Here is an 11572-nt window from a genome sequence, read left to right on the forward strand (position 1 = left end):
CATTTGCAAGGACTGATAAGAGAGTGCGTGCCTTGGCTTGTGTACTTAATGTGACATAATTAAGGTGTAGGGTTTATGCCAGGCCCTAGCCCATGCTGTGACTGACAGCAGCAGCTCTACTAGGTAACGATTGGCATTGGTGTCCATGTCAGTGGCTATGTACCATGTCAAGGGCTTCATCTTACAATGACCTGAGATTGTCCCCAACATAAATTGCAGTAATGAAGTCATTCTTTTGAAAAAACCTTCCAGCATTTTTAAACTAATGGCATTATATGAATTGCTTTATTTGACCATCACTTTTATTACTCTTCTACATTAGAGAGGGGGGGGGGGGTGGTATGGTTGTTTTTGCCCGCGCTACAGAAGGCTATATCGGTCTGCTAATGCAGGACTAGTAAAGGCCTTTTGTGAAAAATTCCAGTTATTATTATTTATTTTTTGATTCTGATTTTCAGGGGCTGCTGCAGCAGCCTCAGCACCAGGCCTGTGATTTTGTGATTTTAGGGCAAAGTCATTTGGCTTTGAAGAGGTGTCCAATCTGCCAGGGCACCAAGGGCTGCTAGTGCACCAAGGTCATTAACCAGAATAGGCAATTCAATTGATTTGAAAACCGAAAAACAGTAGCTATTCTGTTAAGAAAAACAGTGTATGTAAATGTAACAGGGTTGGTTATGTTTCCACTTGCCTCTAAAGAAATGTGTATTTAATGTTCAAGCATTCTTATTGGTTGGTTCAACTCTGATGACAATAAGGCGTGTTGTGATTGGCCCTGCTTGCAGCTAGGGGGGGAGATCGCGAACGTCAGGTCTTCCCAGTATGAAAATGTGATGCAAGGGGTAGGTCATGTTCTGAATACTGTTTTATATTTTACAATGTGTACAAGGTTGCTGTACGTTACTGATTTATACATGTGTGGGTATATTGTACCTGTTAGGGATTGAGGGGCTTTCTGAGATGTGCTTTGGCATATGATTGCTGTAGACAAGTGTGTTAGCTAGCATACACCGACATAATGGTCACATAAGCCCACTGCTAACACAGTTGCCTTCATGCTACAGATTTTGCCACCGACAACCATCCATATCGTTAAGCTCTGCACAACTAACGTGCTGTTTCCCATTTAATAACAGAAATAAATGATGTTCAACTGGGACCACTGGCTGATGTGGTTTATTAGGAGAAAACACAATGCAAGGAGAGTACGATATACATCTGTTACAAATGCACATAAATAATTTGCCTACATGTCGAAGTGTAGGTGATAGCCTATGTATATTGGCTACAGCCTGTCATGTCCAGACCGATGCTGACACGAGGGAGGCCCCTGAAAATGTAGCCACTTTAGTGAGACTTTTAATTACATATATATAGGCTAAACGCCAGTCATGTTTGACAAATATAATGTAGGATCATTATTAATATCAAAAGTCTTGATTCTGTAGCCATACTTGAGGCACTGTTCATTCAGATAGGAGAGAAAGGCCAGTGCCTGTTGCGCACTGCAACATCACCCACCTTGCAATCTGAGCGGAGGCAGTCAACATTTTGAAACGCTTTAACCATTAAGGTAATTGTTTAAAACTTGGACATTTTTTCATCATGTTATGAGGCATGTCTTACTGTGTTCCAAACATAGGAATGTTAAGGGGATTATTTTATAAACACTTCCTATGCCATTGAAACCTGTATTTCTCTCATGTTCTCAACTTTCTTTCATTGTCCATCATCCAAAGACACAATCCTAGTCATATTAACAATCCATGCTTGTTGTTGCGTCTTTAGAGCTTCCCTCTTTCTACATTTCTGAAGGATATTTTCATCTCTTTCATATGAAACCGCTAGCATTTGCGGTGCACTTTTGAGAACTGTGTTTTCCCACTAATTGCATTTTGGAACATTCGCTTTATAGCCTACTGCAGTGTGCGCATTGCTGTGCTTATAATGTGAAGAAATACCCTAATAGTTTATCAACATTTTAAGCTAAACATTCTGATCTGTTGCATCAGCCTCATGCCTTTTAAAAGGTTTGTTGTATTAATTTGGGATCTATAGCATCCCACAACTGTCCCAGAGTATGTTTGGAATAGGTCAACTTTTGTACTATTGGATATAGTAGATTGACATAGGCTAGTGCTTTTGCTGTTCCTTACTCATCTTGTTGGCTGACAAAGTAAATGTGGACAGTTCTTCTAACATCTTATCAATATACGCCTCGGAATTTGATAAGAAGGAGGCGCACCGTTGCATCCCTGATGTGTCTATCTTCCCTTGTAGCCTACTTTGGAGCTGCAATGCCTGTGAGAAGGACCCGATCAGGTGAGGGGCATTGGCTAATAAGAATTGAGATATCTGAGAGAGCCATGTAATTGAGAGGTGCTTCGGAGCATGGGCGATTGGCAGTCTGGAGAAGGTAATTATATTTATTATATTCAGCCCAAGGGCACAATGCACAGATTTCTTTCGAGGCTTGCTCAGCGCTCCTACTTCCCGCAGCTAACCATACAACCACAACGTTATTTAACTGGTCGTTCAGTACATAACCGTTCTATACAACGTTGCACACCGTTCTGTCGTACTGAACGCACTCCTTCATGGATTTGCAAGTATCTCTAAAGTGACATTTTCCATGACATCTAGCAATTGACAGTTGAAATAGCCAATGACAGTACTGCAGAGTAGGTACGTCAGCACATTACATACACGTCCTCCTTGTCTTTCAGGTACCAACTTCATATCCCGTATGAGTTCGATCAGTCAGTGAGGGACAGATTGCCTTCTCTGCGAACTACTAGCTAGCTATGTAGTTAGGCAGTTTACAGCTAATTATATCGAGTGAGTCACACAGTCAGGGCGCAGTAATTTTGATAAACACATAGCTACGCTACTGCAAACTGCCCTTATTATCAGCATTTTAACATAATCTGCGCGCTTCGCTGAAATGCTTCTCCTGGCCGGCGTAAGGGATGGAAGGGCTAACAGAAGTGTGATATGTGTCCTGCTGCCCCTGGCTGTCGCCGTGTTGATGTCGGCCGGAGTTGCTGGGATCCAGGAGGAACACAAACCAGTCCAAGAACAAACGCCACAAGAGGTAGCTAGCTAGCGATCATCAATAAAATGCAATACACCGATGTTTCGCATGCATGCTAACGGTAGCGGACTAGCTAGCTAACTAACGTTAGCAACTCGAAAGCATTCCACATAGATAGCTAATGCTAACTAGCTAGTTAGTATAGCCAAAGTAACGTCACCACCACCAGTATCTATTCCCCTAGTCACTGACCTCCTTTCGAGGTTCACGTTTTGGGGACATGGATTGGGGGGAAACATTGCAATCTGGGTTTGCTGGCTGTTCCTTTCGAGCTCGTGTGGTGTTCAGTTCCGCGTTCTGTTCATGTCACGAGCCCAAGTCAGGAAGTTGAACTAGCAATCAGTGAAGTAATTGATTCTCATAGCTAACGAGTATTATTGTACCCCTCAACGTAACTTGACTACCTGCTTCAATTAGACAGACTTTACACATTCCAAGATACATTATGTGGACACACTAATCATAACATGGTTTTCATGGCCAACCTGTTGTGGACCTGAACTGACATTTGTTTCCCTCTTCAACAGAAAGCACCTACTGCTCACGCCATTGGCCCTGAGGTCAGTGGAAATGACTCAAGCAAATCCGAGAACCTGGGCTTCATCCATGCCTTTGTGGCTGCCATCTCTGTCATCATTGTCTCTGAGCTGGGAGACAAGACTTTCTTCATCGCTGCCATCATGGCAATGCGCTACAACCGCCTCACTGTGCTGTTGGGGGCAATGCTAGCGCTTGGCTTTATGACCTGCATCTCAGGTTAGTGGATGAGAGGGGGGGGCCCTGATGATTCTGGGGGTTTTCTGGTTCAAAATGGGGTATAGGTGGTGGGCATGGCGGGGGTGTGGACATGGCCGTGGTCAATGGTGCAGTACCCGACTGAAAACGTTAGAGGCCCTCCTGTTTGCTGCAGTGGCCCAATTTTGCGATTTTAAAGCAAATTTCATGCAATTCTACACATTTTGCCATGTGGCGGAGATACAATGTTGCAGTTTGCTAATTTCCTGCAATTCTACACATTTTGCTATGAGGCTGAGAGAAAGAAATTCAGTTTTAAAGCAATTTCCTGCAATTCTACACAATTTGCCATGTCTTATACTATCTGAATGACTCAAACATTATAACAACATCAATGACCAAAATACTCCTGAATGCATACATTTGAGTTTAACATTCTCCCTGGCTGTCTAGCTTTTATTTAGGTGAATGTTAGTTATCAAAGATGATCTTATTAAAAAATATCTAGGTCCATTATATTTTCTAAATACTTTATATCGTAAACTTAAACAACATTTGGGTTTAGGTTTACACAGAACATTTTTCAATCCCAACAATTATTTTCATAAAATATTTATTTAAATGTTTTACTGTTTGGACATAGACGGCCCGAAAAACACGTAGGTGGCCCACCCAAGACTTTTCTTTGCAGAAAAACCCCTGTGATTGGAATAGATGTGACCTGGCTTCTAAGTTCGTTCATGTATCCCAATTAGTGGAGATACCACTGATGCATCCTGGGTTTGTCCGAATGTTTGTGTGAATATTTGGATCTGTACAGACTACAGGGCCATCACCCTGCCTGTTCTTTGTCTAACCAAGACTTTCTTGTGTTTTTATCAGTGATGTTTGGCTATGCCACCACTATCATCCCCAGGATCTACACATACTACGTGTCTACGGCTCTGTTCGCTATCTTTGGTGTGCGCATGCTGAGAGAGGGGCTGAAGATGAGTCCAGATGAGGGCCAGGAGGAGCTGGAGGAGGTGCAGGCTGAGATTAAAAAGAAGGATGAGGAGGTCTGTACACACACACGGCCTTTTCCCTACATTTGCATATTGTTATGCATTTTCATATTACCCTGCCGTATCTCTTGTTCTAGGGTTTCAATGTTTGGCTTGTATTCCTATTTCCTATAGCTGCAGATGTCTAAGCTGGTAAATGGGGCTCCAGATGTTGAGTCGGGCTCAGGATCAAGCCATCCTCAGAGGAAGTGGCACAGCTTCATCTCGCCTGTGTTCATCCAGGCCTTCACCCTCACCTTCCTGGCAGAGTGGGGAGACCGCTCTCAGCTCACCACCATCATCCTGGGTGCCCAGGAGGTGAGTCCTGACAGACCCACTGTTGAGTCTGTCCGCTTGCCTAGTCAAAATGGCACACTATGGCAAATGTTACACTTGACTTCAAGCCATGGCTATAAAGATGCAAAGTATTTTACAGTAGATACAAAGTCAGTTAATGATTAAGGTCAGGATGAAGGGTTACTGTTGCTGTGTATACTCAAAAGGAATTGTATTGTTAAGGAATTATTCTTGTGCATTCTTTCTACTGTACTGTCATGCTTTTGGGTTCTATGAGAGGGTTAAAGGTGTCATAAACCAATGCTCTGTCTCAGGATCCTTTTGGAGTGGCAGTGGGTGGTACTCTGGGACACTGTCTGTGCACAGGACTGGCTGTGGTTGGAGGAAGGATGATTGCACAGAAGATATCTGTCAGAACTGGTAATGTTTTTTTATTTTCTTCCTTTCAGTGTTCCTGGTCAAGTGGTCATCATAGCCTATACTGTAATGAATGTAGTAGTCATTGGAATTGTGTTTTGGACTTCTGTGTTTTTCTCTCCTCTTCAGTTACAATCATTGGTGGGATCATGTTCCTGGCCTTTGCCTTCTCTGCCCTCTTCATCAAGCCAGATGCTGGATTCTAATTGGAGGGAAGACTTTCAGGCAAATTTTGTACATACCTGTAAAGCTCAACTATGTTTATTAAGAGAGGCTGTGTGTGAGAGCGAGAATGTGTGTTTGTAAGAATGTGTGTGGTTTGAGAGAGAAAAATATGGAGAATATTCTCTAATGGGACTTAGTGTCTGTGTGAATTCTGTTCTCTTGTCTTACTGAGTCTGTGATCCCTCACCGGTCTGAGTCCTGTGGCCTACACCCAGAACAAGACTTACCTCTCCCTCACACTCAGGCCCGTCAGTACTGAGCTTGGGTTCCGTTTGTTCATTCATTCCCCATTCTTGGTTATTATTATATTATGCTTTAAAATCCTACTCCAGTCTCATTTTCACCTCATTTAACATCTGATTTACTTAACGGGGGGGGCTTTCCTCTTTTGTTCTCTATTGTTCCTCAAGCAAGGGGGTGGTCAATTACATCAGAGGGCACCATCAGACCAAGTGATCGAATGCCCTACTCCTTGAAGCTTGCAGTTGTCCCCCCCACCAAAATAAAACATGTGCAAATATTATTTTTTTATTACTTTTTTTTGTACTTGGGATATCGCTTTTCAACAGGAAAAGTTTAAAAAAATTGCTGGAGGACGTCTTTAAGAGCAGCTCATCCTTTGAGTGCATAGAATCTCCCCTCAGCATTAGCTGTGTTGCTTAGCAGCCATGTCAATGCCGGCTGAACACTGATTCCAGGTCAGTCCCATGGAGGGGAGTGTTATGGTCACTGTGGAGAGATTCAGTCCCTTTGATCTATGGCCAGGCCTCAGGTCAACTGCCATACTTTTTGTTCCCCTCAGAATGTCATCTGAACAGTAACATTGGGCAGACTTAGCTTCATAAACCCCATAATGAGTTGATCTACCATTTTTCCAGCTGTATCAGGGATGGGAATGTCTTCACTGTTGTGAATATTACTATTCAGCGATTTCCATCTGCTAGATAGACAGGACATGCCAGTTCTAAGCATCATGGGGATCCTGAAGCAGCAGTAACCCATTCAGTGTCAGTATTCTACATTCTGGCCTCGAGGCAGCGAAACACCCCACGGCCAGTCTGGCCCAATGGAGGCTGCGGGGGGAGCTATAGGAGGACGGCTCATTGTAATGTCTGGAATGGAACAGTATCAAACTCCGTTCCATTAATACCATTCCAGCCATTTATAAATGAGCCCTTCCTCCTATAGCTCCCCCACCAGCCTACTCTGGTCTGTCTGTTGTCTGCCACTCAAATTGCTACTAGGGTTTATAAAGAGGTTGTCTGAGGCCTACTGGTGATGAAATCATGGAACTAAATATTTCTTTACTTCCTCCTAAATTTCACTGCCGATTAAAAAGGACCTGAGCCACTAATTCTACTGCACCTTTCCTGAGTGGTTGGTTATGGTATTTATTTACTACTTTGGAGCACAGATGAGGATGTTGTTCTTGTTCACTTTTTTTTTTTTTGAAGGTACTGTAGACAAGAATATACCTTTTAAAAAAGTGCACAGGGTAATGTGACGCCATTGTCAATATTTGACCAGTTTTACCCTGTGACACCGATCAAGCGTGTACATGTACGTGGTTTGCGACAAATTAACTTTTGATTGAAAAGCCTGATCAATGTTTAAATGCTCAATAAAACCTGTCATGCTTAGAATTTCTTACCTTAACTATATTTTATGTACCAAGTTATCCTGGATATTTACATGTCATTTAGCAGACTCTGTCTTATCAAGAGCAACTTACAGGAGCAATTAGGGTTAAGTGCCTTGCTCAAGGGCACAGACAGATATTTCACCTAGTCAGCTCAGGGATTTGAACTTGCAACCTTTCGGTTACTTGCCAAACACTCTTAACTGCTAGGCTATCTGCCGGATATGAGTGATTGCAGCGAATTGCGAGAAGCAGGTTTCTTACCTGACAATTGACACTCGACTTCTAGTTTGGTTTGTCCATCAAAGGATTCAACTGAAAACAGACGTTTTTATTGAATAAGGGGAGAAAACGGCACTGTTTGCTTTAAAAGGTTCCATTATGTTTAGTTTATGTAAGATTAGTCTGGCTCTAGAAATTAATGTATAGCAGCACACTCCTTGCAGTGATATTAAAACACCATTAAAATGAAAAATGCCTTCAGAATGTGTCTTAGGGTTTTCACACAACCTAACTTAGCTATGCTGCAGAGCAGGGTTAGCACCATATAAATAAAATGGGTATGAAACAACCAAATAAATGAGGCCACTGTAGTAAGTCTTTTTTTTAATATGGGTACTCTGAGAACAATTAAATATGTTGGTCCATTCTACTGATTTCTGGGCACTCAAGGATCAATGTGGTGTTTGAATTTTGGGGTTCAACTAATATGGTGTCACAGAACTAGCCAGAGGTTGTGAAATTTGTTACTTGACTAAAATGTTGAGAAATCCATTAAACTACAAACTGTCCATTCTACTTGTTCTAAATCTAAAATTAGAAGTCTAATTATGGGTTAGCCCAAGTCAAGAACAGCTGGTGTAAAAAGTGGAACATAGCCCAAGGCTATGACTCGATAGTGCCAAGAGATATTGACGATTAAAACAGAATTTCAGTTCCAGGTGCTTTCTGGAAAGTGTCCTGCACAGATTAATTTCATGAGCCAAACAAGTGTTCTGCAAAGAACGCCACACATACAAAGATGAAATGATAGCAGAGAGAAGTACACTCACTGACAGACATTCAGAACTTCTAGTGTGTACATCAGAACATTGAACATGATTCCCCACCTTTTACATTGGGCTTCCCATCAGGGTATTAAAAACAGGTATAACAATTTATTCCCATCTTTCGCTTTGGATACAACACATTAATACCACTCCCTCCATTTTCCCCCACCTCACATAGTCTGGGTTGAATTACCTTATTGTAGCCTTTTGAGATACAACATAGGGGATTCCCTACTTTGATACGTCCAATAAACATGTGAATAAGTCTTATATGGGTAATTTGTTAAAATGGACCATAAATGTGGTCATCCTAGAGATGGTCCAAAATATTAAAATCTAGCATTCGTAATTGTTAAAACTTAATAAAAACAACAAAAGTATCTAGTATTCCTCATCACTTTTTCAGAGAATTTATAACATTTATTGGGAAAAAGAAACCAATTACATGGGGGGGATATATGATGTTAAATAGGGATTTCTTTAAATATTTCAGTACACCTTTGCATAACCATGAGCTCATGAGGAGTTCTGTTTTGGGGACATTAAATCAATAGTCTTCACACGTGTCACAGTTTGTTTTATTCCTTTCTCATTTGAGGTAACTCAGTGGGTAGATGTATTTTCTGTTTTGCTTCCCTTTCTACACAATGAAATCAGTATATTACAGTGTATGACGTTACATATCTACTAGCTCAATTCATCTTTTGAGGTCTAGCTTGGCAATAGAAAAATAATCTTAAAATGAGGTTTGTTTTCTGTTAAAATACTTTTAACCAAGCCCCCCTCAACTATTAATTTAATTATGCATGACCATTTTTACACAACTATGTTAGTGTTTGATATTGAATTACATTCATTCAAGTATTGCACTGCCTGACCCGGTACTGGTAGCTGTAAGGTTTATCACGCCATAGGTGGCACAGGTTTACTTTGTGTCAAAAGAATATCATAAAATCACAGTGACGAAACAACTAAGAGCAACCGTTTCTATACAAAGTGTTGAATAATCTGTGCCGATATGCGTTAACTTTGTGGTTATGAGAAGGACCAGCTTAGTTCTACTGTACAAGGCAATGCACCACCAATAGCCTAGCAGCAGGGACCACCATTTGCACTAAGCGTGAATTTCAAAAAGCAGAGAATAGCAGACTTCGTGTGACTTACTGCACTGTAAACACAAGGGCCTGGGACAGTTTTGCCATGAGGTACTGCAACATGAACATAGATTGGAGCAGCCAGCCTTGTTAGAGACCAGAGCAGGAAATTACCCCTAGAGGGCACAGACATTTTATAGTGTTGTGCTGTGATACCAGAGAGGTTTGATATGTGATTTGACAACTTCTACCAATAAAAAGTTAAATAATGTAGGTTTCACACAATCCTCAAGAAAAAAAATTGCCATCTATAAAGAAAAGTAAATTGAAATCAAACAGACCACAAAGATAAATGCTACTAATTAAACAACTTATTTCTGACCACATGATTCAGGATTTTCACACTGAAAATCAAGGAATGAGGGAAATGCCCAAGCAAGCATAACTAAATAGTTTGGCAATAGTTTTTTTTCTTGAGATGAATTTAACTAATCCTGTCCCTAACCATGACAAGTGAACATTCATGATGACTACTACTAAAGTGGCATTCTACAGAGGCCCCTGACAAGAAATGAGCAGCTTGGAAAACCAGACTCGAGCCCCACTCCACAACAGTTACCATAGAAACCTGGAAATCCCCTATGGAAGTTAATATGGCAATGTACAGTACAACCAGTTCATAGGACCCCACTCAACAACAGTCATTTTAAATTTGCCATGGAAAGTGACACCCCATCAGCACGACAATCAAACCATCACCTTATAACACAGTTACATGGGGATACGTACAGTCTGACAGGAGCAGCAGGAGCAGAAAAACTTCAAACATACCACGTCTGTTATCCGTATGATGAATTGTTTCAATTAATTCTCTTGGCAGGTCCAACTAACGCCAGTTTCACCTATTTCAGAGGTAATGTGTGTTCTAGGTCATGGATCAAATAGCCTTAGCATTTGCTCTATTCTTGTCTGGACTGGGCTTAGCCACAGTGCACTTTAGGATACATTGTTGTAGTTTGTCTTCTCCCATTCAAACAACTGAGAAGTGGAGAGTACTGTCTGTAAGGGGTACATAATGTTAAGAGGTATAAAATAAGTGCTATATGTTTACTTTAATGACCCCAGTAGCTCAGATGAGCATTTGAACATCTCTTGGTTAAGACAGTAACCCCCCCACAGTGTAATGCCTCCAGCACTGTCTGACTGGCTTTAGATAAACAGACAAGCTCACTTTACTAACACATGAAGATGAACTCAGATCACAACAATTGCTAGCGGCATTCTGTCCAAACACTTATTTGATGAGATCCACCATCATTTAATTTTCTAAAGAGGAGAGATGTCACTCATTTGTTTGTTCTGACATTGCCAACCCATAAAAGGCTTCATAGGAGATAAAGGTCATTAACATGCTGTAGTTGCAAGTGACAGGAGAAAGTAGGAACATAAGGGGATGCATTTCATTCATAGAACAGATACTAGATTTCTAACGGTGGAAATATCACTGTGTGAATTGCATTTCTTAGTTTAAGGTAATTTTTGTGACCATTTAAAACGTAATTGAATATATATTTATATGAGAATACTCATTTTTCTACACAAGCCTTTAGGGCTAAAAAATTACAGTATTGTAAAGCACTAGTATAGTCTGTACCTAAAGGTACTTTGCATGCATTGCTATGAGCGTTACGAGACCACTCTTAAAAGTCATAATGCCTCAGATTTAAATAAACTAAAGATAAACACTAATTACTTTTTAAAAGTAAAAAATGCTTATGAATAGTTATGACAAATGTTATGAGGCATGATGGCAGAGTAAATAAGGAGCTCATAAGCTTTCCATAGGATCCATTTAAAGTCTATTTGGTCAACTTTGGGTCTTTGCTTTATTTACTATTTAAAATATTGTTCTGAGTAAAAGCATGTATCTATTTAGTCCTCAACATGTCGCTTTGGACTACAATATATATTCTAAAAAAATA

The 11572-nt window shown here is 40.8% G+C and overlaps 1 protein-coding gene across 1 annotated transcript; it reads left to right on the forward strand.

Moving 5' to 3' along the window:
* Positions 1 to 2721: 2721 nt before the first annotated feature.
* Positions 2722 to 5940, forward strand: LOC311131466 (putative divalent cation/proton antiporter TMEM165). Its single transcript, XM_084164480.1, has 6 exons — positions 2722 to 3091; positions 3619 to 3847; positions 4709 to 4884; positions 5005 to 5187; positions 5481 to 5586; positions 5713 to 5940. Exons 1-6 carry the CDS (start codon positions 2942 to 2944, stop codon positions 5787 to 5789), a joined length of 921 nt encoding a protein of 306 aa, XP_084020606.1. The 5' UTR covers positions 2722 to 2941; the 3' UTR covers positions 5790 to 5940.
* Positions 5941 to 11572: the final 5632 nt, after the last annotated feature.

The sequence above is a fragment of the Coregonus lavaretus genome, assembly GCF_964263955.1.
Source record: "Coregonus lavaretus genome assembly, chromosome: 6".
Classification (NCBI taxonomy): domain Eukaryota; kingdom Metazoa; phylum Chordata; class Actinopteri; order Salmoniformes; family Salmonidae; genus Coregonus; species Coregonus lavaretus.

Coding starts and splice junctions, on each gene's coding strand:
- LOC311131466 (XM_084164480.1), top strand. CDS start 2,942: ATGCTTCTCCTGGCCGGCGTAAGGGATGGAAGGGCTAACAGAAGTGTG. Junction 3,092..3,618: donor AAGAACAAACGCCACAAGAG/GTAGCTAGCTAG, acceptor CCTCTTCAACAG/AAAGCACCTACTGCTCACGC. Junction 5,188..5,480: donor TCATCCTGGGTGCCCAGGAG/GTGAGTCCTGAC, acceptor GCTCTGTCTCAG/GATCCTTTTGGAGTGGCAGT.